At 53.3% G+C, this 27,910-nt stretch overlaps 13 protein-coding genes across 13 annotated transcripts; 5 read left to right on the top strand and 8 right to left on the bottom strand.

Moving 5' to 3' along the window:
* Nucleotides 1-155: 155 nt before the first annotated feature.
* Nucleotides 156-1,524, bottom strand: SNOG_03665 (hypothetical protein; the record flags this gene model as incomplete). The annotated part of the gene is made up of 2 exons (XM_001794167.1): nt 156-454; nt 480-1,524. The coding sequence occupies 2 exons, from the start codon at nt 1,522-1,524 to the stop codon at nt 156-158; spliced, it is 1,344 nt and encodes a 447-aa protein (XP_001794219.1).
* Nucleotides 1,525-2,241: 717 nt separating this feature from the next.
* SNOG_03664 (hypothetical protein) lies at nt 2,242-2,728 on the bottom strand (the record flags this gene model as incomplete). The annotated part of the gene is made up of 2 exons (XM_001794166.1): nt 2,242-2,606; nt 2,701-2,728. The coding sequence occupies 2 exons, from the start codon at nt 2,726-2,728 to the stop codon at nt 2,242-2,244; spliced, it is 393 nt and encodes a 130-aa protein (XP_001794218.1).
* A 1,143-nt stretch (nt 2,729-3,871) lies between these two features.
* Nucleotides 3,872-7,499, bottom strand: SNOG_03663 (hypothetical protein; the record flags this gene model as incomplete). Its single annotated transcript, XM_001794165.1, has 3 exons — nt 3,872-4,940; nt 4,980-5,423; nt 5,593-7,499. 3 exons carry the CDS (start codon nt 7,497-7,499, stop codon nt 3,872-3,874), a joined length of 3,420 nt encoding a protein of 1,139 aa, XP_001794217.1.
* A 926-nt stretch (nt 7,500-8,425) lies between these two features.
* Nucleotides 8,426-9,145, top strand: SNOG_03662 (hypothetical protein). The gene is made up of 2 exons (XM_001794164.1): nt 8,426-8,516; nt 8,567-9,145. The coding sequence occupies exons 1-2, from the start codon at nt 8,457-8,459 to the stop codon at nt 8,747-8,749; spliced, it is 243 nt and encodes an 80-aa protein (XP_001794216.1). The 5' UTR covers nt 8,426-8,456; the 3' UTR covers nt 8,750-9,145.
* SNOG_03661 (hypothetical protein) lies at nt 9,076-10,300 on the bottom strand (the record flags this gene model as incomplete). The annotated part of the gene is made up of 2 exons (XM_001794163.1): nt 9,076-9,722; nt 9,811-10,300. The coding sequence occupies 2 exons, from the start codon at nt 10,298-10,300 to the stop codon at nt 9,076-9,078; spliced, it is 1,137 nt and encodes a 378-aa protein (XP_001794215.1).
* Nucleotides 10,301-11,631: 1,331 nt separating this feature from the next.
* On the top strand, nt 11,632-13,048 carry SNOG_03660 (hypothetical protein; the record flags this gene model as incomplete). Its single annotated transcript, XM_001794162.1, has 2 exons — nt 11,632-11,663; nt 11,746-13,048. 2 exons carry the CDS (start codon nt 11,632-11,634, stop codon nt 13,046-13,048), a joined length of 1,335 nt encoding a protein of 444 aa, XP_001794214.1.
* Nucleotides 13,049-13,533: 485 nt separating this feature from the next.
* SNOG_03659 (hypothetical protein) lies at nt 13,534-14,298 on the bottom strand (the record flags this gene model as incomplete). Its single annotated transcript, XM_001794161.1, has 1 exon — nt 13,534-14,298. The coding sequence occupies one exon, from the start codon at nt 14,296-14,298 to the stop codon at nt 13,534-13,536; it is 765 nt and encodes a 254-aa protein (XP_001794213.1).
* Nucleotides 14,299-17,351: 3,053 nt separating this feature from the next.
* SNOG_03658 (hypothetical protein) lies at nt 17,352-18,957 on the bottom strand (the record flags this gene model as incomplete). The annotated part of the gene is given in 2 exon segments (XM_001794160.1): nt 17,352-18,097; nt 18,115-18,957. The coding sequence occupies 2 exon segments, from the start codon at nt 18,955-18,957 to the stop codon at nt 17,846-17,848; spliced, it is 1,095 nt and encodes a 364-aa protein (XP_001794212.1). The 3' UTR covers nt 17,352-17,845.
* An 897-nt stretch (nt 18,958-19,854) lies between these two features.
* SNOG_03657 (hypothetical protein) lies at nt 19,855-20,291 on the bottom strand (the record flags this gene model as incomplete). The annotated part of the gene is made up of 2 exons (XM_001794159.1): nt 19,855-19,967; nt 20,201-20,291. 2 exons carry the CDS (start codon nt 20,289-20,291, stop codon nt 19,855-19,857), a joined length of 204 nt encoding a protein of 67 aa, XP_001794211.1.
* Nucleotides 20,292-20,965: 674 nt separating this feature from the next.
* SNOG_03656 (hypothetical protein) lies at nt 20,966-21,578 on the bottom strand (the record flags this gene model as incomplete). Its single annotated transcript, XM_001794158.1, has 3 exons — nt 20,966-21,119; nt 21,180-21,308; nt 21,379-21,578. 3 exons carry the CDS (start codon nt 21,576-21,578, stop codon nt 20,966-20,968), a joined length of 483 nt encoding a protein of 160 aa, XP_001794210.1.
* A 462-nt stretch (nt 21,579-22,040) lies between these two features.
* On the top strand, nt 22,041-23,520 carry SNOG_03655 (hypothetical protein; the record flags this gene model as incomplete). The annotated part of the gene is made up of 4 exons (XM_001794157.1): nt 22,041-22,077; nt 22,143-22,175; nt 22,347-23,092; nt 23,142-23,520. The coding sequence occupies 4 exons, from the start codon at nt 22,041-22,043 to the stop codon at nt 23,427-23,429; spliced, it is 1,104 nt and encodes a 367-aa protein (XP_001794209.1). The 3' UTR covers nt 23,430-23,520.
* A 1,926-nt stretch (nt 23,521-25,446) lies between these two features.
* Nucleotides 25,447-26,078, top strand: SNOG_03654 (hypothetical protein; the record flags this gene model as incomplete). Its single annotated transcript, XM_001794156.1, has 2 exons — nt 25,447-25,455; nt 25,503-26,078. The coding sequence occupies 2 exons, from the start codon at nt 25,447-25,449 to the stop codon at nt 26,076-26,078; spliced, it is 585 nt and encodes a 194-aa protein (XP_001794208.1).
* Nucleotides 26,079-27,093: 1,015 nt separating this feature from the next.
* SNOG_03653 (hypothetical protein) lies at nt 27,094-27,852 on the top strand (the record flags this gene model as incomplete). Its single annotated transcript, XM_001794155.1, has 1 exon — nt 27,094-27,852. The coding sequence occupies one exon, from the start codon at nt 27,094-27,096 to the stop codon at nt 27,850-27,852; it is 759 nt and encodes a 252-aa protein (XP_001794207.1).
* Nucleotides 27,853-27,910: the final 58 nt, after the last annotated feature.

Raw genomic sequence — 27,910 nt, 5'->3', positions numbered from 1 at the left:
ATGGGTAGATGGTTGGCGGCTTTGGGAACGGTGTTTGATAGCCTGATGGCCCTTTGGGAAGGGAAGCATATGTATAAAGCCAAGTCTGGGTGATGGATCAATCAATAAAGCTCTTATTGCGAGCTCGTTTAGAGGGCATCACATATCCCTCTGTCTTATCTAAACGCCGTGGCCATGCCAATGCCAATGCAGATGTTAATGCTAACGCTAATGTCTCCTCCTCCTCTCCTCGCGGTCGTCGTCATATTCTCGTCTGCGTTTTGGATCGCGACTCCTATCCCGCCGGTCGCGATCACGCTTCGAGTCTCGCGATCTACTGCGGTACCTGTCGCGCTTCTTGTCGCTCGGGCTGCGGCTACGCTCTCGTCGCTTGTCTCGTCTCCGCTCGCTGTCGTAATCCTCATCTCTGCGCCTGTCCCTCCTCCGCTCGCTGTCATGATCATCGTCTCGATCTCTGCGCTTCTCTCTCCTCCGCTCACTATCGTATTCCTCGTCCCTGTATTTATCCTTGCGCCTGTCCCGCCTGTCGTCGTAATCGTCCTTCCCCCGCCGTCGGTCACGCTCCTTATCGCTCCTCCGCTCATCCTCTCGTTTCCGCTTCGGCTCCTCCTGCACCATATCCTGCTGCTCCAGCTTCGCCTTCAATTCGTCCTCGGTGATAACCTCGCCCGTCTTCTTATTGCGCAGTGCCACCGGGTTGTAGCTCTGCTGCTTGTTCTTGCCCTTCCCCCTGTTGCCCTTGAAATCGCCCAACTCGACGCCCGCAGCAGCGTCTTCCTTTGCGCCGATACCAAGCAGCGCAGGGCGGGGCTTGACTTGTTTGATCTTCGCGGGGGCGCCGTTTTTGCCGGCTGCGTCGCTGTCTTTCCATCCCATGCCGCGGAGCAGCGCGGCGCCGAAGCCTTCGATAGGGGTTGCTTCGTAGGCGTCGAGGGTGGGTGCGTCGGGGGCGGAGCGGAGGTCGGATTGGAAGGCGTCTTCGTCATTGTGGAGGGGGATGACGAGGCCTTCGTCAGTGGGTTTTCCGTTGATTAGGGCGTCGAGGGCTTTCTTCTCGAGGCGCTGTTCCTCTGTGAGATTGTCCTGGACATCCTCCATTGGCTCGGCAGGCGCAGGCTCTTCCTCCGCTGCATTGTCCTGCTGGTCCTCCTTCTTCAAGATGGTGAGACCGTATTGTATCTGCGGCTGCTCCATCTGCTCCGTGACCTCGGTGTTCTGCGCCTTTGTATGCGGTGCTTTCGCAAGCTGTCGCCGCCGCGCATCTTCGCGCCAATTGCGATTCGGCAGCGCTGGGATTACTCGAGGCGCTTCCTTCTCTTTTGGGCCGCCAACATCGACAGCGCCACCCTCTGCTGCGTCCCAGCCTGAGATCTCTTGCTGCTTGCCCGAGTCGTCCTCTTCGTCGTCGCCGAGTGCCAATCGCGGTCGTTTGACATCCTTCTTGGCGGGAGCAGCTTTCAGACCGACTTTGCCTTTCAGGCCGCCCAGCGACATCTTAAAGCCGCCCTCCTTCGGGGCGGCCATGGTTGCTATCGGTATGCGCGTGTCGTGTCGTTACGATGTGACGGATGTGGTTGCGAATTCGCGCGTCGCGAAGCGGTGGGTCACGAGTTTGAATGTACGGGCTTGCTTGGAGGATCTGAGAAGCGGGACGGCGTGGGGCGTGGTGGAGGATGGGCGCGAACTTGTCGGGCAAGAATTCGTAAAGTTCGCGGTGACATCAAACTTGGATGCCGATCCCTGCATGCACAGGCAGCCGCAACACGTGAACCCAACTTCACTTCCAACATCTCAGGCCCCACTCTGTAAATCCGTGCACAATCTGCAAGAATGCCGGGCAACCCACACTTTTGACCTAAGGCCACCGATCAACGTGTCACCTTATAAGCAACTGGAAGTTGAGCTGCTGTAGTAGGCGTCGTGTTGCTGTGCTCTTTCGGCAGTACGATTTCGTGACTAACACGCTCGAGTTCACTGTGCCCAAGAGCAAAGATAGTACAAGTAAGAAGGTGAGGAATAAAGAAAGAGATCAAGGCATCACAGATCATGAAAGCGGCACGAAGCAATGGTATGAGAGTCAAATTTTGTTTGATTGATGTGAGGTTTTGATAATGTTCGTTGGGACCCATGAAGTTGCAGCCAGCCAATGTCCTTGAGACCCATGATGATTCCAGCCAACAAGCTATCTAATCGCAAAACCCGCTGCAGTGGAACAAAAGCTCTTCACTGTAATTCAACTCCTTAAGATGTGTGACCATGTGATGATGTGGTGATGTTGGACCAACACTTCTCAGCAGTCCAGTTTGACCTGAGCCGAAGCCGCCTGCAAGACTGCTGAGAAAGTGCGGTTGGAAGCTCGGGAGCTTGGAGGCCGAATGTTGAACCTGGCACTTCTTCATCAGCCCAGTTTGACCTGAGCCGAAGCCGCCTGCAAGACTGATGAAGAAGTGTAGTTGGAAGCTCGGGAGCTTGTGGAGGGTCGGAAGCGGAGGTTTTGAACCGACACTCCATCAACAGTCCAGTTTGACCTGAGCCGAAGCCGCCTGCAAGACTGCTGAAGAAGTGTAGTAGTTTGTTCGAGGTCGTCGCGTTGCAAGGTGGGGGGGCTGTTCAGAGTCAGTAAGCGAAGAAGACATTGGGAAACAGGGAGACTGACCAGATGCTGGCGACGACCATGAGAATGAGTTGAAGGTGAGTGACAGGTCATGACCTTGGTGACATTCGACATGATTGATGAAGCGATGTGAAGGTGGTTGATGCTCAAGGTAATTGAGTTGAATAGCAGTGATGGACGACTTGAGAATGGAAGTCATTGACTTGAAGTGAGGAAGCCATGTCGATGTGGTGTGGAAGGTTGAAGTCAAAAGCCATTGAAGAAGTGTCTCAGACCTGCCAAGGCGGTTGATGTTGTGAAGACATCTTGATGGAGGCAAGTGAAGGAATGTTGAAGTCGAAAGACTTTGAACAAGTGTCAGACCTGTCAAGGCACTTGATGTGTTGGAGCCATGTTGATATAGGCAGTTGAGGTGGAAAGTTGAAAGTTGAAACTCGAGTGGGGGGTAAAAGTTATGGAGGGGGGAGTCCAGGAGCTTTTATATACCTCTGGGCGGGCGCTCGGAGGGCGCACGGTCAGGGCACGAGCCCCAGACTGCTAAGCGAGACTAGCTCTACCGTGGTTCTACCGGTGGCGGCGATGAGGTGAGCGCGGGTGGTGTAGGCAGAGGCGGGCGGGTCAGTGTGGTGGTGGTGCGGACGAGGTGAAAGAGAAACCGCAGCGCGAGCGGGCAAAATCATGCAAAAAGTGGGGTACGAACACCAAAACACTGAATGCCAGGAGCGGGAACATCAAATGTACATTTCGGTCATGAGCTGGCTATCTCCAGGCTGTGATATGATGTTTCAGTGGCACGCAAATGTAGACATACTGTCTCGCATCAGCTACTCGATGTGTGACAAAGCAACGAAGACAATTTCGATCAAGCTTGCGTCACAATTAAGAGTGCATCCCTGTGTGTCATGCTCCTCAGTAATGAAGGCCGGCTCGAACTATGGCGGTAGATTTATCATCGTTGATACCCCGTCAAGTGACATGGCGCATCCCAACACCACCTGGCCCTTTGATGAGAGCGTGTTCGACAGGAGCCCAAGCGATTGAGAACAGGCCTGCTCCATAGCTTGAAGCAGCTGTGAAAGTAAATTGTAGGAGTATGGCGACCAAGTCCTAGCGCACAACAACATGCGTCACCTCACCCGCACACTAGGACATCACATTGCAAACCACCAACTAAATAGTATGAACACATCCATTACCGATCTGTACAAAAAGCAAGTTTACTATACTACAATGCAACTTTCATCCACAAACTAAAGCTTAACCCAAAACACGACCCGCAGTAGAAGCCGTGCTCCTATCCTTCGTCTCAACCTTCCTCAATCCTTTGCCCGCGGTAATCTCACCAAGCAGCGCACCTCGGTTAGGTGGACCGCCCGGCGCCTTCATGTTAGGCATAGGCGGGGGTGGAGGTGCCGCACCACCAGGTGGTGGGGGTGGGCCTGGAGGTGGCGGCGGTGCAGAGCCTGAAGGCATTGGTGGCGGCGGCGGGATACCTGCCGGAGGTGAAGTAATGGCAGGGCTTTCGGCACGAGGGCTCTTGTTGTCCATGGAAGAGAGAGGACGGGGAGGTGCCATGGTGCCGAAGAGAATGGAGGCGAGCTGCTTGGCTCCACCTTGAGTTGGACCCTCGTCATCATCCGACGAGGAGTCGTCAGAGTCAACGACCGACCAGTCATCGTCTTCCTGGCGACCCATTCTGCGGCTGGAGGGCGCTGCCGGCTCGTTAAAGGTGGGAGTGGCAGCCTTGTTGGCATTCTCCTGTGTCAGGCGGTGGAACGGGTTGGTGGACACCTCGCTGGTATTGCTTGGTGGAGGTGGTGGTGTCGCCGTGCTCTCCTGGTTGTTCAGAGCCATCTTCTTGAGGAATGGGTTCTTGGTTTCAGTGTCAGCGTGTGGGCTGGTCAATGACGAAGCTGGAGGGCTGGCGACCGAGGACGGCGGGGTATTTTGGTGAACAGGCATCGGCGGTGCAGGCGGAGGCGCTGACTCTCGAGGCAGTTCCTGGCTGGCAGTAGGCGTTGTGTCTTGTGGAGTGATGTTCTGAGGGCCTTCATCGTCAGATGAGTCGTCATCGTCCAATGCTTCGAGCTGCAGTTGAAGCTGTCGCTCACGCTCGCGGGCAGCCTCGATCTCGGCGCGTTGCGCAGCAAGTCGGCTTTCTTGTTCCTTCTGCTCTTTCTGCGCCGCGGCTTTGCGCTTCTTCTCCTCCGCCTTCTTGAGCTTGCCTTGCTGTACTTGCTCTTCAAGTGCACGGAGTCGAGCTTGAGCAGCTTCACGCTCTGTGGCTAGGTCGTTCTCTTGTCTACGCTCTTCATCCCTGGTGTAGCTGTTAGTAAAGTACATCTAAATAGGCGCCTATACATACTCCAAGCGCTTCGTCTCGGCCTCTTGCGCTTCTTGTTGCTCGCGTAGTGCCTTCTCCGCCATCTCGTTCTCAGCCCTCTTAGCTTCAGCGTCAGCTTGGTTGACATCATGCTGCGCAACATCGGCCTTGTTCTTGCGCGAGGCTGGTGGTGGAGGTGCAGGCTTCTTGCCGCTTCCCTGAACTGGTGCGGGAGGCGCAGTTGATTCATCGTTCAGTCTTCTTTGACGCTCTTCCTCGCGGCGAGCGTCCTCCTCCTCAGCCTGACGAAGCTTTTCTTCGCGCTCCTTCTTCTCACGCTCAGCGCGTTGTTGTGGCGTCTCACCAGCCTTGGCAGGGGCCTTGATTCCCAGTGCCGCGAGACGTTCAGCCATGCGCTGCTCAGCTTGCTGCTTGATGAAGGCAGCACGCTCCTCAGGAGTCTTGTAGGAAGCGTACGATCCTCCACTAGGAGTCGCTGTACGAGCTGGGGCATCGGCACTAGCTGATGGGCTGTCATATCTGGATGCGGCAGGTCGAGCTTCTTCAGACCGAGCAGATGGTCTGTAGGTGTCGCGTGAGGTACTAAGATACGTCAGTCACTGGACAACGGGCTCAGTTTCGAAATTGCACTTACTCCTCCTTGCGGATACGCGAAGCGCGACTGCTCCTCTGAAGATCAAAGATGAAGTCCTTGACCTCGTCCTCGACTCCCAGAGCTTCCTCCCATCGGCGTCGCTCATGCTCACTGGTGTTATCATGTCCGCCTTCTTTGAGGCTCGACTCCAGACTCTTGGTGTACTCCTTCACACTATCTTCGACATCGCGGATCATGCGCTCGTTATTCTCCTTCTCAGATCGAATGCGTGAGTTCTCTTTCTCAAGGCGCTCCGTTGCTGCCCCACTATCATCTGCAGCTGGGGCAGGGCGTCCAGTCAAAGCGGCAGAACGTGCTTGCATCATAGCTCTGGCACGTGCCTTCAAGCGATCAGACTCAGTCACAGCGCCGCCAGGGCCAGTACCAACAATCGTTGCAGATGACCCGGGGTGGGCTTTGGCATCTTTGAGTCTGAAGAGCTCCAATTGGGCATCTGCGATCTCGCGCTCGGTGCGGCGAACGTTAGATGCAAGCTCTGGTAGGCGGTCGGTCAGAGTTTGAAGCTGACGCTTCAATGCACGACGCTCTGCATCCGAGTCGTTGGATCGAAGCGAAGCTTTTGGATGAGCATCGATGTCTTCCTGAATCCTGCGGATGCGGCGGTATAGATCTTCGGCTTCCCGTCGGTCTCGGCGGTCAAGTGCATCCTCCTCATCTGCGGCATTCTCGTCACGAGTGTCCATGGCGTCAAGCAGAATCTGCTTCTCCTTGACACTCTTTCGCAACTGGTCAAGAGACATTTCATCAGACCGCTCAGATGAAGGCGACGCGGGTTGCGCTGGTGACGGAGATCGGCCACCACCTCCCAGACGATGCCTAGCACTTGACTTGTACCCAACATTTTCATCGTTATTACGGAACACCGTGGCATCTTTGCGGCCTCCGGCTGCAGGACTGCCAGCTCGGAATGAGTGAGACTTGAGGTAGCTGACGCCAGTTCGCTGTGGTTGGAGAAACGCGCCGGAGTTCTTCCTGTCTTCAGCATCTCCGCGAAGGAGGTTCTTCATTGCACCGATCGAGTCATTAATGTTGCGTGTGGATGGTGGGACCAGCTCAGGAGGCAGACGCGCAGGGATGGGGTATCCGTTGAGTTTACGGTAGATCAAATGCATAGCAACAGCAAACTCGTCAAGATTAAGGCGGCCACGGTCAGTGGAATCGGCCAATGTCCACACGCGCTCCAGGTCAGGCTTTGGAAGGCCACTTTGTCCAAAGATCTCAAGAGCTTGCGCTCCACTGATGTAGCCTTTGCTCATACCGTCCCAAGCCCTGAAGGTGTCATCGTAGAGCTTCTTCTCTCCTTTGGTGATCGCCCACGGAATAGTGGCATTGCCCGTTAATCCAGCAGTAGTGTGGTTTCCCCCTTCACGTCCAGTCTGGGGCATCATACGCGCCGCTAAAGCCTCGATGTTTGGAAGGCCACTAGCGGGATTGTTCACCAAGCCCCACTGTCCAGGCATTCCTGTTGGCTGAGCATTAAGAGGCGCCATGCCAGTCTGGTTGGGTGCCAAGTTTGAGCCGTATCCTGTCGGCATTGGTGGCATGGACGGACGAGGGCCAGTGTATCCTCCGGGGGCTTGTCCAAAACCTGTCTGCTGCGGCTGCATACCTGTAGGTTGCATGACCATAGGCTGTTGCCCAAAGCCAGTGGGCTGTGTGACCAGTGTGTTCAACAACTGGCTGTTCGATTGCTGCGGCTGTGGCTGCTGGATTGTGGGTTGTTCGTTGAACTTGGGCGCATTGCTGGCCGGAGTCTGGCGGTTAGGTCCATCCTCTCCAATGTTGAAGGAGATGATGTCGACCATGCTGGAGACTTCATTCTTGACGCGCTCAGGCAAGCTGTTCGGCAAGTCCTTGCCCGTCAACTTAATGTTGCAAAGATACATAGCAAGGGCGAATTCGGGAAACAGGAGCTGGCCGGACTTGGTCGTATCGGAGAGCGTCCTGACAATGTTAGCTTCGTGTACTCCCAGTCTCGATATCAGACCAACCAAATGTGGCCCAGAGCATCCCCAGACAGCTTCGAGCGCATCAACAGATCCCGCGCCTGGTCTCCTGATAGCGCATGTGAATCGCCTACAGCCGACTTGAACAATTGCTCAAACTTGGCCTGGTCTTGCGCCGTAATGAACGATAGCCTAATGCTTGGGATCTTGCTCGACTTCGCTGGGACGGGTGGAGGGACAGATGATGCCGAAGAGCTTCCCCGAAACGAGTCGGCCATCTGCGACGAGGTCATGCCCGTGGGCTGCGGTCGTTGCGGTTGGGCCGGAGGTTGTTGCTGCTGCTGCTGAGGAGCACCAGTCTGGAATGGCTGCTGTTGCGGTGCCTGTTGCTGGAACTGGTTCTGCTGCTGCCCTGGATATCCTGTGTACTGCGGCTGCTGAGGTTGCGGCTGTTGCTGCTGCTGCCCAAATCCCTGCGGTTGGCCCGGGTAGCCAGTGAATTGTGGTTGCATTGGACCTCCTCCAAAGCCAGTCGGCTGAGGTCCAAGTCCACCCTGAAAGCCCTGGGGTTGTCCATATGGCTGCTGTTGCTGTTGCTGTTGTTGCTGGCCATACTGCGGCTGCCCAGGTCGGGCGCTGTTGCCGCCCCCTAGGTAAGAGTTGGACCCGGAGAACATGATGAGCGAGCAATCGCAGATGGAATTGAGGCTCGGTCGGCGCGCATGCAAGGAACAGAGATATCGGAGAGCACGCGCGAGCGGTGGTAAGCGGAGGTGTAGGTTGGAAGTCCGTCTGTGCTGCTGCTCGGGGTGAATCGCACTAGTGGAGCTTAGTCGTCATCTCGCGTTTGGGGAAGTCGATGAGCCACCGCGACACGAGTCTGACCTCACCACCAACATGTCCAAAGAACAGAACGGAGACACAAATGGCGCGCGTCCGGAGGCTGACTTCGCCGAGGTGCGCCCATGCTATCTGCTGTCCCAGAATCAAGTTCTCACACAAGGCAGGCAATGAAGGAGCTCCAACGCGGCGAACGGACTGCGGCTGCTTTGGAGGGTCACCTCGACTCGCTCGAGAAGAAGATTGAAGAACTCCTGGCGCAAGCCGAGAAGGCCGATCAAGAGCTGAAGACAGACCCTAAAGATGCCAGCGACAAGCCTACGGACGATACCAGCAAGAGCACGTCGTGATGTGGAGTGGTTCACCGGTGCGGACTCGCGGTCCCAGTCGCCCGGTCCATGGAATACTCGCGATATAATAGGCAGCTTAAGAAGCTGTATCATAGATCTCTATTCGTAAAGATCGTCTACGATCGGAAGCGCAATCTCACGAGTACAACGAACGTCATGATCGCACAGGATAAGAAACGGACAGTGGTGTAGAGGTGTGCTAGCAACGGGCTCATATGAAAGCCAATACAAGATGCTCTCATTTGGTCTGCTATGGCAGGCCTGCGTATTGCTGTGGCGTGCATTGGAGTATACCACGAAACTGCTGAGACTTTTGGGTATACGGATCACAATCCACCGATAGTCGATGGCTTTATACCGGAGCCGTCCTTCTTAAACACCTCTTCCAGATGGAACACGCCATTGCTGTCCTTTTCCACTACTCCCAATTCCGTGATGATACCGTCAATCAGCTCAGCAGGAGTGACGTCGAAGGCCGGGTTCCACACATTGATACCGTTGGCCGCGATACTGATGGTCTCCACAACTCCGAGATCCAGAGTAACTCCATCATGTCGTGGTCCCTTGACAAGTGTCACTTCTTTGCCAGGTCGCTCCTCGATGACAATGTCTGCGCCAGACTTGGTCTTCAAGTCAATAGTAGTCCTGGGTGCAGCAACTAGAAACTTGACACCATGATGCTTTGCAAGAATAGCCAGTGAGTAGGTTCCGATCTTGTTAGCAGTGTCTCCGTTCGCAGCGACACGGTCTGCACCAACAACAATTCCAGCAATGTTTTCGCTTCCGCGTCGTAGTCGAAGCAGCGCCGCAGCCATGGAGTCAGTGATCAGAGTGGCTGGAATCTTGTCATGGACAAGCTCGAAAGCTGTCAATCTTGATCCTTGGTTGTATGGTCGCGTCTCTGAGCAGAAGGCGTGCTTTAAGTTTCCACTAGCATGTAGTGACCGGATCACACCTAGTGCTGTGCCATATCCTGCGGTCGCCAGTGAGCTGGGAAATTAGTTCATAGTTTATTCAGACATTGGGAGATGCCTACCCTGTATTGCAATGCGTCATCATACTCACTGGACCCTTCTTCCCTGCCTCGGAGTTCTTCACAATCCACTCTGCACCGTGCTTGCCGATGTTCTTGTTGTCGCTCACATCGTCGATCAACATCTGCTCGGCTGCCTGCACATATGCCTCTCTGACTGATTCTCCGCTTGTTCCTTCTCTTGCCGCAGCTTCATCGGTAATCTTTTTCAGCTTGCCTGCCGCATCTGCCAGGTTGACTGCAGTTGGGCGACTCGTGACCAGGTATTCCAGCTTTTCCGTGATGAAGACTTGGACTTCTTCTGCGATCGAGGATAATTTCATGTTGGTGAGCTCTACTGCGAGGGATAAGGCGGCTACAATGGCGATTGCCGGCGCACCACGAGTGCGCATCTCCTTGATGGCATGCCATGCGTCGGTGCTGGAGTAGATGTGGTCATATTCTTCTGCGTGCGGCAGCTTCAGCTGGTCGAGGATTTCAAGTTGACCTCTCGTATATTTGATTGCTTGCAGCACCATCTTGATTGTTGTGGTATGTTGTGAGGGTCTGAGAAGAAATTTCAAGATATGACCGTTGGGTTGCGATTGCCCAATCTGAGCTTCTGCAGGTGACGCCACACCAACCACGTGTAACTAGCTTGACCAGCCATTACAGAAGTCCTAGTGAACATTTTGGGCACTCTTTCGTCGGATATTTCTACAACAAGACGAAAAGTTTCACGCAAATCTCGCAAAGCGGCAAATAGCTCAAAGGGTATGTTTTAGTGCATTCAGCGCAGTAAACGGGGACGGACAAGTTTTATCGGATATTGCGAATGTCAGAGCCATGCTGCAGCAAAACAACGACCTTCTAGTTTGAGATGTAGTCTATGGTACTCATGCTCTACAGTAGCTCAGGTATACCGAGGTGACAGCTGACGAGATGACGATGGAGGCGCACGTGGGCAGGTGTGACAAGCCGGGGCTGGCCCGCCTAACGGACTGTTAGCCGCATCGAGCGGTGACAGCATTGGGGTACTACGAGGGCGTGCTTTGTGTCTCTGAGCTGTACTCAAACACAAGGTTCAACAGTATAGTTTGAAGTCTCGCAATTTCAGTGCAGTTTGTTGCTATAGCGAACCATGCAGCGGTGCCATGCCACCAATGCCGTCTATCAGATTTGCCAAGGGATCTCAAAGCCGCGCACCCGCTGAAATGCAGGGCTTAGCAGGGATGGTGAAAGCCCAGGTCTTTGATTTCGCCGCCTCCCGAGGTTTGCGCAGGACGCCATGATGAGCGACGAGTGACGAGCGCCGACTGCGCCCAACCTTCACTATCTCCAGCCCCTTCACAAGCTTCTAGCCCGTCATTGAAGTACCCTCGTGGTCAACTGTCACGCATTTGGTAATTCGTCTGCCCAACTCGCTGCATATCGCTCCTGTCCAATCCGTCGCCGCTTTCGGAACCACGCTTTCGCCTAAGTGAATTAATTCGCGGAGAAAAGACCCACCCTTCATAGGTCCCCAACATCCTCAGCTACAATTCACCACACAGAGGCCTACCTGGAGCACATGCGCCCTTGAGCCAATCGACAAACCTGCGTCCCCATCTAAGACCCTCGTGGACCCTTCGCCCACTGATTGGAGCCGACTCAATCAAGACGATCTGGATCGCCACACCCACAAGCAAGCCCCGCGCACCTGGCGCATTCTTATAGTACAATGCCCCTCATGCCGCGCTCTCTTTCGAGCACCGGATTCAGCACCGCCGTCATGACTTCGCAAGAGGAGCCCGTCCGCCCTACGCACCGGGGTTACGGTACTTTTGACCCTCGACGACAGCGGCGGCACTCATGGCATACTCGGCCTTGCATGCAGGAGGCGGAGAACTTCCAGGTCCTGGTGTGTTACACAACGTTCCTCGGGCGCATACTCGGTGCTAACTATGACATAGCTACGGAACTTCCTCGCCGAACTCAATTGCAGACTAGACTTTCTCGAATCCTACGGCTCTCTCAAGTACGATGCTGGCGTCGAATATGCCTGGACGACTCTCGTCAATGTTCGCGACTCATGCTCCAAGATCTCGGATGGCGCACTCGAAGCCGGCCGGCGGCGCGCTGCTGTATTTGTCGAGACTCTGGAAGGGCGCTACAAGGACGCCCTCGAGCGCAAAGAGACACTGGGAGAAAAGGTCCTCGAAGGAATAATACTCATGGACAACTACCTCACTGACTTCGAAACGCGCGCATACACCCTCAAGGATGGCACAATCGGCACCTACGCGCACGGAATGTACGAGGAGGGTCTCCGCAAAATGGACGAAGGATTCGGGATAGCAAAAGGCGTCGTAGACGGCGGCCTCGACAAAGCTCGGCGCGCCCGCGAAACAATCGAACTCACCATCGAACGCAGCGTACAGCACGCCCTCGCCCGCGCCAAAGAACACGGCCTCATCCACTACGACGACCTCCCCGAGCCGTGGCGCGTGAATCCCCACATCCTCAAGGGCTACCGCTTCTCCGAGGGAAAATGGGCCTGCGTACGCTCCGTCTTCGGCCTGCACAACGAACTCATCAACATCTGGACGCACCTCCTCGGCTTCATCATGGTGCTCGCCCTCGCATTCTACTTCTACCCAACCAGCGCCAACTTCAGCAACTCCACCAAAACAGACATCTTCATCGCTGCCGTCTTCTTCTTCGCCGCCTGCAAGTGCCTGGTCTGCAGCACCATTTGGCACACCATGAACTCCATCTCCCACCAGACCCTGCTTGAGCGCTTCGCTTGCGTCGACTACACCGGCATCAGCCTGCTCGTTGCGGCCAGCATCATGACCACCGAATACGCCGCGTTCTACTGCGAACCCACCAGTCGCTGGACATATATGCTCATCACCGCCGGCCTCGGCATCGGCGGCGTCATCCTCCCCTGGCACCCGACTTTCAACCGCGCAGACATGGCCTGGCTCCGCGTCCTGTTCTACTGCTCCCTCGCATTGACCGGCTTCCTGCCATTCGGCCAGCTCGCATATTCGCGCGGCATCGAGTGGGCGCAGTACTTTTACGCACCCATCACAAAGAGCCTGGTCGTCTACATGACCGGCGCATGCTTGTACGCGAGTAAAGTGCCCGAGCGCTTTTGCCCCGGCTGGTTCGATTATGTGGGCTGCAGCCATAATATCTGGCATGTGGCTGTGCTGGGCGGGATTGTGTTTCACTACATGGCCATGCAGACTATGTTTACCCATGCGTTGGATCGCGCGCAGACGAGCTGTTCGGTCTACTAGGAGGGAGCTGGACATGGTGGTTTTTGAGCATTTGTGAGCGTGTAGCGTTGAGCATTGGATGTGGCGTTTTTACTTTCTTATGTTGTTGTACGTAGATATAGAGGCTAGAGTGCACGAATGAAGAAGATGCTAACTCACGCTCTCTTGAGATATGTGCGCGTCCAAGTGATGTTTAAAGCGATTTGGTATCTACAATGCGCGGCCAGTTGCCTCTCTATCCCACCATGCTATACACAGCACGAAATTACACTAACGTACAACTCCCCGAACAAGAGAATCTATCGAAGCAAAGTAACCGCTCGGTCGTAAATCATAGCAAGGTCGTAAAGTCGTCTTCCGCATCGTAAGACGGCCGTGATCTTGTCTAATGCGCAACAAAACTCCCCCAAACAGAAAGGAAATCTATACTATACGCCAACGTTAATTGCAGTGGCTAAATGTCTTCAAGTCATCAGAGGAGCCCAATGCCTTTGGCAAAACACCACTCAAGGCTTCGACAAGAGCAACCTCGCAACAAGTCGATCGAAGAAAAACTCCATGTCATCGCCCTGCCTCGCCTGCGTAGCTTTCCGCGACAAATATCCATCCACACTCGCCCTCCCAATGCTCTTCCGCACACTCTGCACAAAAACATCATCCGGCGATGAAGCGCTCTGCGATGTCATAGACTCGCCTTCCCAATCTGGTCTAAGCCTCGCATGGCAGCCCGCGAAACACGCTGTATAAAAAGCGAGAAGCGTCTTAACCCCTTCTTCATTGATGCCCGCGCCCTCGTCGAGCGTAAGCGGTCTGGGTCCATCGAGACTGCTGTGATACGGGAGTTTGGCAGCGTGGTAGTGGATTGACTCGATGGTCATAAGGACGGTGATGATGACTGCGAGAGTCATGGGCCAGTCTTCGCAGTCGCGGTTGAGGAGGAGTTGCTCGAGAGATGAGAGCACTTCTTTCATCATGTTGAAGGCTAGGTCGGGCATGACGCTGCCGAATTGAGAGCGAATGTAACAGGGCGTCAGTGTGTAGTCGTCGGCGATGTCTGCTGTTCCTTGGGCGAATTGATGCAGGATAGGATGCGTGTTTGGCGATGGCACGGAAATGTCGCCACCGATATGAACAAGCACGAGTAGCTTGAGGGCTTGTCGAAGAGTTCGGGACTTTGTAGATCCATTGGGAAGCGAGCGAAAGTAGAGGTAAACGTCGCGAAGGATCTTGAGTGGGGAACAGAATAGTGGAAACTCCCGGAAATGATGCATCACTAACAGCGAGAGATGGGTATCCAGAGTTTGTGTGAGATGAGACATAGCATCTCTGGTCATAACCGCTGGGAGCACAGCGTGTTTGTGCATCATCGACGTACTGACTGTTGGTGGCCATGTGTAGATGGAATGCTCGTGCAGGTACTGCTGACCAACTTCGATATGTAGTGGATGAACTGGTACTGACAATTCGGGACCAAATCCAAAGTATAAAGGGATAGTGTGTGTCACATTAGACAGTATTTGGTAGCTTCTGGGTGCTAGAAACGACTCCAGTGTTCGTGCAGTAGGATGCCATCCAAGGCCTTCGGACAAGAATGCACTTGCCTGGTCACTCAAGACGCGGTCTCGGCAAGGATGGTTTACAAGATCTCCTTTGTAATGATCCAAACAGGACCTGCAAGGTGTACCCGGATCGCATTTCTCTTTACGCTTCTGGCAATTTGCGCACGCCCCAATGATTCGCATCAATGCCGCATGGGTCCTCTGCTCGGTGGTGAGGCCCTTCTTACGTCCCCTTGGATTCCGGCCTTGCGCACCTTCCATGGTAGTCGGAGCCAGACGATTTGTGCTTGTGTTCATCTGATATGCAACCCATCCAAGACCTTCAGATGTAGGCGACGGTGTGACAACCCCACGACGCGACGATGTGCGTGAGTTGCTCCTCGATAAAGTAGCACTACGAGGACGGCGATATGAGACTGGAGATACAGACAAGACGGGAGGCACCCTGTGGGTCCATTGGGATTGGGCAAGAGCAGTATTGTAGCTCGCAGGTCGGCGGCTTGTCTGCGGAATGGCCACAGCCCGAGTGCGCTCTTCAGACCTTGGATAAGACGTGAAAGCTTCGTTGAAGCTCTGTGACTGAGGGTAAGGGATGGATATTGGGATCGCATCCGTATTACATTCGTCCGCTTCGGCGATGGGCTCAATGATCTGAGGCTGATCTACCCATGTTCCAACGTTGAGCATCTGGGAGGCTCTGACATCCAGTCCACTGAACGAGTGTGAAGAGCCTGTCACATACGGATTGAAGACAGTTTCTGTGGGCGACTCGTATGACCCAGTGATCGGGACATTATCTGGAATGCGCTCGTACCGAGTGTCGAGGATGGGTGACTCTTGGGGATAAGAAAGCGGCGAATGAGCACTATCGGATGCGTCGAATGACCCAAAATAGCGACTATCCCCATAGCCTATCAATGGAGAGGTCGTTGTGTTCCCGAAGGACGGAGAGGTGCAGTACATCTGCCCGTACGAAGACGACTCCCCCAGAATAGATGGTGGCTCCGAGACTGTATATTCGAGCGATGGGAGGCCACCTGCAAGTGACGGGGGTGCAGATACCAAGTACGGCTGCTCGGATTCAAGGCTTTCCGACAAGCGGTAGTCTGGAGTGAGAGCGTGTCCTTGCAGCCCAGTGAACCCATTGTCGCCATCGAACATCGGATCGCACATGTCGCCATCCCAAGCAACAAAGTCTCGCCAATCTTCTGTCGGCGGGGTGGCGTAGCTTGGCTGAGCCATCTCGGTGTTTTGCGCAACGGTTTGTGAGGCTGAACAGAGGTTTTGTAGGTGGATTGGTTCAATTCAGTGAAGATTGAACTGCTTTGAAGACGAACCCCAGGCCAAGGGGGACCATAAGAGTTGAACTATACAGCGGAGGGAGAGACGAAAACCAAAGGAGGATGTTGTGAGCCAGCGATAGCGATGAAGTGCATTCCAGGCTGAAGTGCTGTGAACATATACCTTTGCTCTGACCTAGCGATATGCATTCGCTTGCGGCTGACAGCTTGAACTATGCGGCCCTCCAACAGGGCAATTGACCTATCGTTCTATCACGTTGTTCATTTTGATTCGTCGATTACAGCTGCTGTCCTCTGAAAGGCCGTAGGCGGATAGTCCTGAGTCGGGCTGTCCTCCTCCATCAGGGCGTCGAGTGGAGTCAGTGGGCGTGCATCTGACCAGGATTGCGGCCGGTCAACCTTTGGGGCTGAGCACGGCCAACTAGCGCAACGATGCGTCAGGACAGCAAATCAGATCGTCCTGTGGGGAGAATGTGTGTTACGTAGAACCGTTCTATCGGTTCGAAGTAGATATTACATGTGCGGCATTTCGATACCAACGCTGTAAGCGGAAGGCTTCTGGAAGACTTCGCCCTGTGGTGGCTATGGAGTGATGCAACTAGTAAGGTTATTCCCGACTGGTCTCGCTTGTATCGTGGGATTGTGGTCGTCTACAGTTGTTCTCTTCATGTGAGAAGGACATCACTGTGTAAGTGGTGATTGAGGAGGGCCACGATAGAGTTTGGGAAAGGGCGACAGCTGAACAGCGGAGCAAGGCAGCAGCGACCATGTTAAGCCTACGATTGCCGAACTCCCACACGATGTGTAAGTTTCTCGCCGATACTATGTCAAGGGTGTCACTCGCTGGCAAGTCTTGGACAGCTTCATGAATTCCCCCGTCCGAACCTGTGCTGCGCAGCGGTATGCCTCGGCTATCGCTGCATGTAGGTGTACCACTTCAAACTGCGCGTCCAATACCTTCATCGATATTGACGACCGTTTCCGTTTAACCGTTCAAATGACACAAAAGAACTGGTAAGCTAACACACGCCGCAAGGGTGCGACTCGTGAGAGCCCTATGAATGCTGCATGGGAAATACAGCCTGACGAAGTGCCTTGACAGCCGAGCATCGTCATCGCTAAAAAGTACCTCATAAGCATAAGCGCACGTCTGCACTAGTCACTGCAGATAAAGCACCCGGCTGTGCGACTACCCAACTAGCCAGCCTCATTCCTCGAGTGCGCATGTCATTGCGGCTCTGCGATGCTCATTGCTGACTGTTGTTGGTTGCTTGATTACTTCGTACAGTCAGATCGGAGCTGGCCGCACCTCGTACTGGGAAGAGATCCCGCATCCGCGCAAGTTAGTTCGGTCCTTTGCCAACACAGCAGGAGTTTCATCGGTGCCCATCTTTGTCCACATGTGCAACCGGTCAACACCCCATGCAGCTTCACTCAAGCATGTTGGAAAGTGGTACGTGATGAGAGTACAAATATTGACATAATCATAATCGCATGACCTAAACACCAAGGAACTGGGAACGGGCCCAGCCCAAGGAGTATTAGGGGAAGCGGTCTGGCCAAAAGATACCAGACGCAGGACAAACGCAAACAACCAAACCAGAACGCAGATGACTGCTGAGAAAGTCTAAGAAAAAGGTAACCGTTACAGAAAGTATCCGAACAAGATAAGATATGCGGGTATGTGAAAAGAAGAGATCCAATGTAAACATGTACAAGAACATGCGCCCCGAACCATCCCGAAGCAATGTTGACCTGAAGTCGGGTATCATCCAGAAGGAATAATGGTGTAGGTAAGAAGGGTATCATCGCACCGACGCCAACGAATCCCATCTTTTGTTTTACAGCAACAGCGCTGCTTCTTTGTAGTCGTACATGTCAGGCGACTCCTGACTAGGCGAAGGGTCGCTGCAACTCCATGCGCGCATCCTGGCGATGATGTCGAGATCCTCGTCTAGTCAAGAAGTCTCTGACGAAGAGAAGAATAGGACAATCTCGCCCCTGTCGTTTCGCTTGAGGCGCATGTTCTTCCAGAGCTCCTTCTCCTCATCGGCCTTGGATGCGCGGTGCTTCTCATCCTGTCGCTCTCGGTGGAACCGCTTGAGTGCTTTGTGGACGCTCATACCGCGTCCAGAATCCGGACCCTTTGTGATGAACGACATGAACAGACCCGCTCTAGGATCCGTCACGATGTCGTTGGATAGCAAGGTCTCCATTGGGGACGGACGATGAGCTGGCCGTTACCATCTGGTGAAGCTGAACGGGAGCCGGAGGGATGGTACTCGATCGCCTTAAGAGCTTTACGATCTTTGGGCGGGGGCGATACCGAGGACGAATAATGGCGGCGTTGTATTCTGCGGATCTCTTTGCTTCCAGAATCGTCACGCTTCTTCTTGGAGCGGACTTTAACCAGGGTCGAGCTAGCATGGCGCTCCTTGCGATCGCGTTCACGGCCACGCTCCTTTGACTTCTTCTCCTTTTTCTTCTCCTTCTCGTCGCGCTCGCGCTGCTCCTTGGTGTCTGCCTTACGTGTCTTCTGCTGTTGTACTTCCCAATCGCGCTGCGCGCGCATGAGGGCCGTAGAATTTCCTTGCTTCGCACGCTTCATGGGGCTTAGTGGTGAATTGGCATATTCGCCGGAGTCCTCTGGGGAAGGAGGAAACTCGGGTCGCGCAAGCAATCGGTTCAGGCCACCAGTGAGACCAGAGTGAAGCATAGGGGGCGCGGAAGCCAACATATTGTCCCTCTCTTCCTGGGCACGGACCAGAGACATGTCAAGCTCGGCGGGAGAGTTGCGCTTTCGCTTGCGATCGGTCTTCTTGGATGTAGTCTCGACATCACTGTCGCGAGACTTGGTCCTGGAGTGCTTGGACTTGGGAGCAGGCGTGGTATAAGAGTCGAAGCGTTCACTCGAAGGTCGCACAGGCTCGCCTCCATAGGAAAAGCCAGTCTGGGCGAATGTGTCGTCATCATCAGCAAGCTGGAACTTCATAACATCAGAAATCGCAGGAGTATAGTTCTGTTCGTATACTGGTGGCTGGCTATCCTCCAGCATGCGCGACTCGTTCATGGGTGGGGGTGCCCTGGGCGCGCTGGGTGTTTCCGTGCCCTCGAAAAAGTCAAACACGTTGACGTCCTCAATCGCCGCCTGCTCATGGTATCCTAGAGAGTGCGCAGCAGGTGGAGGTGTAGGCGCGCGCGGAGGGGCGTCGACAAGGGCGACGGCGTTGTCTGCTTCCGGCACATCTTCGACGTATGCGCCGGGCGCTGTGAGGGCCTGCGAGTTGTGGTGGTGCGCGCTATCGTTCTTCTGGTGTTGGCCCTTGGGCTTCTTCTCTTTGTAGAGCTTTCCCTGATACTTTTGATCCTCTGAGATGCAAGAGGTATGTGTTCTGTATGTGTTTCCCGGAAAACTGCGTCATGTCAACAGATGCTCGGTTGGGCACCAGCGATGTTTACTCACTGGGTCATACAGTCCAAGCAACTGAAGGACGCATCATAGCACTGCCGGACATGTCCATCGAGCTTCTTCTTGGTGAGCACATCACCACATCCTTCCTGAGGTCGTTGTTAGCTCTGTTGTGTGCAATGGGTATGCAACGCATATCTGCGTATGCAAGGCCAGGGTAGTGGGAGACATACGCATGAGAACGAAACCATTTTTAATTGCCAGCGCACACCGCTGATTGAATATCGAGGCCAGTTAGAAGAAGTCGAAGTTGCGGTGAAAGCAGGAGAAGCGGGGTCGGGTGCTTTTGATCGCAGCCCTGAAACGCGGCGCAGAAAGGATGATATCAAAACCCGAATTGACAACAACGACGCAAGGTTCGTAACAAGCTAAGGCCCTTTTGGCTCTAGTCGTTGTCATGCCCCCCCGGCTGAGACTTCTGGACATCATGCAGCCAGGTGATATCTTAGTTTATTTCGGGCTTACTGGCTGCAGTAACAAAGCCACGCGCCCGGAACGTCACAGAACTGGTGGTGCCAATGTGTTGGTCGGTCGATCATCTTGTCGCGGAGTCCACGGTCGCGCCGCAAGAGGCGTGATGCGACAGCGTTGGTACATTCTGGCGATAAGCACTATGTCACAAATAAACAAGAGAACACTCGTAAGCTGGAACGCGTTTATGATAAGACCGATAATAACGAGGTTGTTTCGTGAATGCATGATTGTGCGCGTGGCTGTCCTCCAGGGCTGTTCCTGTGAGACGCCTGATCGCGTAATCTCGAGTCCGGCACCACACCCTTCGAATGGTGATCTACTCACGCTTCGACGTATCAGCTGCGACTTCAGCCCAGGTTTCTGGGCAGACCTTCAATCGCCGACAAGCACGGATCCCGTGCGCAGCAGGTAGACAATGTCTTGGATGACATGTTGGACTCTCTGAGGAACGACTGCGCCATGGTGCGCACGCGCCCAAGTACCTGCAGCTCTCCCGAATGCAAGTCTCCGTCCGGCGTTCGCGTTGGTTCGGCGCGTATTTAGAAATCCGCCTAGCCTGCGCCTCTCCACAGCATATTCTCAAACCCGAGAGTAAACTGGCGAATCAGAAGACGAACTCGTCTGCCATCGACTTGACCTAGCGATCCTCGCAAAGCGCTCTAACTACGAATAGTACCCTCTTCGGACTGTGTAGGCCCCCAGGACATGCCCAAAGCAGCGTCGGCATTACTGCTTGATATGTGCTGCCGCTGCCATTGGACTTGAGGAGGCGCTGTAGAAAGCCTGCCCATGGTTCTTGCTCCATTGAGACACTGTGTTAGCCGCTTCATGTGTCTTTCACTGGCTCGTCATCTGCACATCCGCAGTCATATGCATCCTATTGGTGCGTCAGCAGTTCGTCCAGATGAAAATCTTAGCTGCTTATCGTCGCCTACAAGTGATGTCAACAGGGAGATGCAAGCGACGATGGCTTGAACTTGGTCACTACCAGTAGTAGATGGACCAACCCTAGTCTTCGTGCATCTTCCCGTTAAAATCGCTTGTACGTGCCGATCTGCAACACGTTAGAACTTACGCCGATGTTTTTGCAGTCAAAAATATCTTTCTTAAGCCTTGCATTCACTGCCATCTCACGTCAGTTGTTGGAGGCCTGAGTATAAAGCCAGGACACGTTTGTAAACGGACCTTTGTTGTGAATGAGACAACCCCACATCGCTGCTGCGGTTCGTGAAGATACCTGGGGTGGGTATTTGGCAAGGATTTGTCCAAAGTGTTCAGCGCATTCTCCACTGCGAAAAATGTTAGCTTGTGCGTGACTGCAGCTGCGGCGGCGCGTGGCGCGAACGTACCAGGGATACAAGCGCTGGAACAGGTGTACGTATGACCGGAGCGCTTCCTTCTCCTCATCTGTAGGCTTTTCGGGAAAGCGAGCAAATGTCGTGTGCAGGACTTTCCATGCCGCGCGACCAAGTTCTGCCCTGTCAAGCCGTGTCAGTCCACCTCCCGGGTCCGCAGCCAAGTAGGCACAAATGCGCCTGGTAGACGTACTTTGCAGTCGCGTTTCCTAATTTTGGTGCGATCGCATGTCCCGTGAGTACTGCGCCGCTTGTGTTATCCCGTTGCTGCTCATGTGGTGTCGTAAGTGACAGGTGGCTGAAAGGTGCTTGGTAGAGCAGAAATCCGAAGATGGCGAACACGAGTAAGGCGAGGATAACGAAGCGGCTTCTGAAGTCAGTGGTTCGTATCATGACTGCAGTTCCGGTGTGTGGTTCAAGCGTAAGGAAGGTAGTCCTGACCAAAGAAAGGTAAGTAAGTTAGTCGGATGAGACATGTCGTGATGTCCGGAGAACTGCCTCAGGTCATCGCTGCCTCGGACCACGCCAAGCTTTGATCCCGATTTAAGCATAATCGCATCACTTCCCCATGGAGAACGCCACTTCCGAGTTTACAGAACTCGTACATAGGAACACACTTATGGTCTTACAATCTGATCGCAGAACGCTGCGCACCTTTTGCTATATCAAAACGGATGTTGAAGGATAAAAGCGGCGGCTGACGTCGCGTGCCCCACCGATATCGCACTCAGTAATCAATAGCTTCGAGCTTAGCTTAGCTGACTAGAACATCAGCACCAAAATTCCAAGTTGCCATCAGCACAAGTCATATAGAACACAACGCCGCATTTCTTACTTTGCGACACAGCAGCAACAATGGCAGACTTCCCTCCTCCGCCCGTCGACACGATCGGTACGTCAATTGGAGCGTAGCTCTATTGAGCATCAAAGAAATACTTGAGCTAACTGAACTTGCAGACTGGGCCAACATGGGTTTCAAGATCCGAGAAGGTTCGTAAGCAATCTCACCTTGCATATGATTGCAATTGTGCCCTAGCGACAAGCCAGGAATTTGAATGCAAGGAAGAGTTGTCATTGAAGGAACAGATTATTTCGATGCTCTGCTTTCACATCGTTGTTAATGAGCCAGACCTGACAAACTACCAGTCAACGGCCATGTAGAATCGCATTACTCAGTCGAGACCGGAAAATGGACAGAGCCTAGTTTTGTCGAGGACCCATTCCTGCGCATCCACGGCATGGCGCCTGGACTCAACTACGGCATGCAGTGTTACGAGGGCATGAAGGCTTTCCGTGCCCCAGACAACACGATCAACATTTTCAGGCCAACCAAGAACGCCGAACGCATGCAGCATTCGGCCTCTTTCATCTCGATCCCCGAGGTGCCTTCAGACCACTTCCTTGCGTGCTGCAGCTTGGCCGTTGGAATGAACGCCGCATATGTTCCGCCCCATGAGACCGGCGGTGCCATGTACATCAGGCCACTGCTGTTTGGCAGCTCAGCACAGCTGGGGCTGAATCCACCGCAGGAGTACACATTCGTGGTGTACTGTATCCCAACCGGCGTCTACCACGGAACCAACCCGGTGGATGCCGTCATCCTCGAGGATTTTGACCGCGCTGCTCCAGAGGGCACGGGTTCCGCCAAGGTGGGTGGTAACTACGCCCCAGTGCTGCGACACAGTGAGAAAGCCTACAAGGCTGGATACGGCATTACCCTGCATCTGGACAGCAAAACCCGAAGCGTAGTAGACGAGTTCTCCACTTCGGCATTCATCGGCGTGAAGAAAGACGGCGATAAGGTCAAGCTTATCGCCTCGAGCAGCAAGAACATCATCAAGAGTGTAACCGGAGACAGCGTGCTTAAAATCGCCGAGTCATTTGGCTGGGAGACAGAATCACGAGAAGTAAGAAGAATCTGGGGAAGACCAAACATCCAGTTCTAACCATGTACAGATCGCCTATGATGAAGTTAAAGGCTTCGATGAGGTCCTTGCCGCCGGTACTGCCGCAGCACTCGTTCCCATCAAGTCCATCACCATGGAGTCGCGAGGTGACAAGTTCACCTACGAGGCAGCACAGAAGGAGGTGCCGCCAACGTGCGCTAAGCTTCTGTCAACTCTGAAGGGCATCCAACAGGGCAAGATCGAAGACAAGCAAAACTGGTTGTTCAGAGTCGAGAAACCAGCACAGTTTGGCCAGACCAAACCGGATGGTGCTCACACCGTTGGCCAGCTACCATAAGTAGCGTATAGATCAACGCTGGAAGCTTCTCATGAAGCTATATGTACATGCAATAGCTAGGCTAGTAGACAAAATAAACAGCTTCTAGGTACATTCCCATTGAGCCATGCAATGAACAAGTATGACCAGCTACAGCCCAATCAAATCCAAGTGACCGCCTCCGCGTTCCTGAGCTATCATAACGGAGGTGGACATAACTAATTTTACTTCGAGATAGAGCGAGTTCGAATGTACCTTTTATTGAAGGGATGTCAAGCGAAGCTATCTTTTGTCTCGACCGAACCCAAGAGAGGGCAGGTAAGAACGCTGGGTTCAGTACCTGGTATCTACACATGTGCCAGGATGCCTAGGAAGAAGCCCAAGTAAACGCTAGGATGTATCAGCAGTACGTCCAGCTCCCAAGTGTCTGTTATTGTATGTTGCTAGAACATCGATATACGCAATGGTATTTTTGCATGTGTCGTGCTGAAAATCTGTAAAGGAACAGAGGTGTACAACGACCTTAAACAGCATAAACACGCATTTTCTTACATTGCTACACAGCTTTGATATAGTCAGGCCATTAAGAGATTGACGCTAGAAGTTTTTCGAATATCTCAACGGTTATGCATCAGCTAGACTTGTAGGCAACCTTAAGATAACGCGGAATCTTGGAGTATAGCGTATCTGCGGAGTTCGACTAGCAAGAATGACGACTAACGTACCAGTATCTAGGCCCGTCCACAAATGAAACTGATCGTTTGCATATTCTGGCACAAAAAGTCAGCTAGAATTAGAGGTTTCTAGACTGTCTGAAGAAAGGTGGCCACGGCCCGGTCCACTAACGCAGACTTTGTCTTTGAGAATAATGGTTCGTCTAACAATGGGGGAGCTGCAAGTGAAAGACGGCCAAGTCATGTGACAGCTGAGGAAAAAGAAAGAGCAAAAGGTTAGGTCCGATGTTTTCCCTATCTCGGGATCGAAGTCTTAATCCTTGCAACTGGCCGTCGCGGTGGGTGTTTGTTTGAATCTTCGACTATTTCGCCTTGGACTCACACCATCTTACTCATCTATTTCGATGTATGATTCTGGCCATTAATTCAAAATATATACCCGATTGTATTCGAGGGTGTGTGTAGAAGATGTGCGCAGTCGGAGGTGGGTGGGGCTCTCGCCGTTTGCAAGGTGGTGAGCGGGCTCCGTCACTGCCAAACACGATTCTTGTTTTCGTTCACAATCTCCAATTTGTATATATACATATGATTATTTACCCTAGATATTGACTCTCAGATTCATAAAAAAAAACAGCTATCGTCGTCGAGCGAGAACATGGCCCTCCAGCAGGTGCTTCCATCAAGTTCGTTCGCTCTAGAGGTGCAAGAATCATTTGTATTTTGAGCCTCCTTGCCTGAGAAGCATGCTCCACCAAAGATTGAGGCAACTCGAACATGGATAATTTATACTGAGTGCTACTTCGCTGTGTTTGGAGTGCGAATTGAGCTCGCAATGTGTCACTAATATATACCTGCGCTTTCACTTACTAGCGCAAGCTCCGATCCCACAGCTTTTTAAACGCGACGGGCACCGTTTGTTTACGCGCAGGGCTCTGCCGCTAGTAGGCCACAGCTTTTGACTTAATTTGTCTCTCTTGTCCCTTCTATTCTCCCCCGCCGCCGCCACAACTTGCATCGCAAGTCAATCTCGACCCTGCAGCAGGACGCTGTGACGCGACCACCCCTACGAAAGCGGCAGCGCGTAGAAGAGTCACATGAGCACGCCAGCCCTCATATCCTCCGCGCCCTCTACGAGCTCCCTGCGCCCATCTATGATGCAGTGCCGTTGCAAGGTGTACAGTACGTATTTCTCTAGTGGACATTGGTACATCCGCACCTAATTCCTGATTAGGCTCTGGCTTTCGGTGCTAGCTAGCGGTGAACAAAAACAGATTGTCATCGTATCTGGTGGCTACAAGTGGCTCGTCAATGACTTCATGCTGCGTATAACGTGCAATCGCATTGGCCTGCTTCTACACGAATCCATGGGAACCGTAAGTACAGGCTGATATTGATTAATAACATGGACTGACATCCACAGCAAGATACTGATTACCCCGACCATAAGCTCATCACCATCCCGCCATTTCCTTTGGCCATGGAGAAGGTCTTGGTATACTGGTACACTCGGGAGCACCATGTCACAACCGATGCCAGCATCAGATATGCCAGGACGCACGGCTCGAGTGCGCCTACTACTCTGACCGCTATCGATAAACCACTCTTAGTGGTTGAGATGGCTACCATAGCCGCGCTGTTCGGTGACTATCAGCTCGAAGCCAACCTCTTTCGCCGCTTTAGGTCGCTTATAAGCCATTTCGAAGCCTTCGATTTCGTCAAGATTGTGGAGCTCCTTTTTCAGAACCAGTTCGACGAGTGGACGACCATCGATGGTATTAGGGCTCTGCTGGCTCTCCACGTGGTGCGTAACGATTATGACCGCATCTCTCATCCCAAATGGTCTTCTATAATCAACCAAGCCCTGTATGCTCTGCCGGAATTCAAAGAGAAGTTGGTTTGGGCCATACAGGCCGAGGCGAAGACGAAGTACCTTCCCGCTGAAGTGGATCCCGAGGATCAGAATCTATTGACACTGACGATGGGCGATGGTGCTTGATTCAAGGCTGGAGACCGTAGCTAATTCCGAGTACATATCATACGAAGCACACTAGGTACAATTCAAGCCTGTCCTCACGCACTACAGCGAACAATACAGCTAAGGCTGTTTATCACTAAGGTCTCTTTAGGAATTTGTTACAGTCTGATTAACCTTTGGAGCTATACAGGCTATTGTATAAGGTGTTCGATATTCTCCTCTGCATTTACATGACACAAGCTAACAGTCTTTAGAGGTATACTCGCTATAAGCTTAGGGGAGCCTGAGTCTATACGCAGCTCTAAGAGACTCTACCTAGTCCTATCAGAGATCTTTGAATATATACAGGCCTCCTTTTCACCTTCTTTTCTCAAGAACATGTAGGCATGATCTACACCCAGAAAGATAAATTCGATCTCATTTCTGCATCATTGCAGCAAGATTCGCGACACCAGCTTCCCTTTCGAATTCGACCAATCCGGAAAAGCGCCGACGTCATGCCGCGGGCTTTGGTTCTGGCCCCGCTACAACCCCAGCATCTGCACGCGTCCGGACTTTGGGACCAGGCAGAAGTCTTTGCCATGTTCTTACATGCATGATTGCGTACCAATTTCCCAAAAACCAGTCCCCAATATCTTGCTTATTTTACAGCCTTGCGCAACGATCAATCTGCTTGCTTTACTGTTTGCGAACAAAGCCGCGAGTGTGCCTCATAAGTCCGGTTCCATTCTCCGAAATACCGAGTACAACGGTAGACGAAGCACGACATGCCGGGCGGTTTCTCAAGATTGGTCAATGGCGCGAGGAAGCATTTGGGCGATAATTTGCAGCCGGAGGATGGGTACCTTTCATGTGAGTGCAAAGAGTGCATATACTGCCGGATGAATCGTTCCTGACTGGAGTAGATCACGACGTAAGGTGTGAGTATGCGCCGCCCTATATTCGTTCCCGCGCCGGCTTGTGGAGTATTGGGGACTGACAGCTGCAGTATTACGGGAAGATGTCGACAGCATCAAGGACGACTGGCTCACGGATAATGTACGTCCTCCCACCACGATCGCATGACACCCAGCTAACACACCCCAGGCAATCGCATTCTGGCAAGAGTGCGTCTACTGCCCCCAAGCCCCCCTTCATCCTAACACCTACCAGATACCTCGAACGCGAAGAACTCACGGGCTACCCCAAAGCCTCCATCGTCCTGCTCCGCCCCTCCATGTCCTACATGCTCATGAACTCGGCCAACCCGCTCTCCCTCAAAGAAGTCCTCCCAAACTTCAACGGCACAACACACATCTTCCTGCCCATCAATGACGCCGTCGACGTCACACAAGCCGAGGGCGGATCCCACTGGTCGCTCCTGCTCGTCTCCATCATCGACGGCGTCGCCTTCCACTACGACTCCATGTCCAACGCCAACGACCGCGAGGGGCGCAGCACAACTATGAAGCTCGAGCAACTGCTCGGCAAGCGCCTGAGATACATACCCATGAACGATAGTCCGCAGCAGGAAAATGGGAGCGATTGCGGCGTGTTTGTGTGTGTGTTGATGAGGCATTTGCTACTCAAGAGGCTGCTGAGGGCGGATGCGAGTCGCAAGATTAGCATGAGCATGAGGGATACGCATGTCCAGGCCAAGGATGGCAGGAGGACGATGCTGAGGGTTATTGAGGACAGGAAGAAGGAAGGCGAGAGGAGGAGGTCGCGGAGCCATTCGCCGTATCGGCCGAAGAGTTCGCAGAGCAAGAGTCCGCCGAGGATTGGGGAGGAGAACGAGGATCTCAGGTCGACTTGAGCCAGGTATGCTGTACAGCTGCTTTCTACACGACTACATCACAGATGACAGCCTCATG

Source organism: Parastagonospora nodorum, assembly GCF_000146915.1.
Source record: "Parastagonospora nodorum SN15 chromosome Unknown scaffold_5, whole genome shotgun sequence".
Classification (NCBI taxonomy): domain Eukaryota; kingdom Fungi; phylum Ascomycota; class Dothideomycetes; order Pleosporales; family Phaeosphaeriaceae; genus Parastagonospora; species Parastagonospora nodorum.
This window is presented reverse-complemented; position numbering and strand designations above follow the sequence as displayed.

Coding starts and splice junctions, on each gene's coding strand:
- SNOG_03662 (XM_001794164.1), top strand. CDS start 8,457: ATGTCCAAAGAACAGAACGGAGACACAAATGGCGCGCGTCCGGAGGCT. Junction 8,517..8,566: donor CGGAGGCTGACTTCGCCGAG/GTGCGCCCATGC, acceptor CACACAAGGCAG/GCAATGAAGGAGCTCCAACG.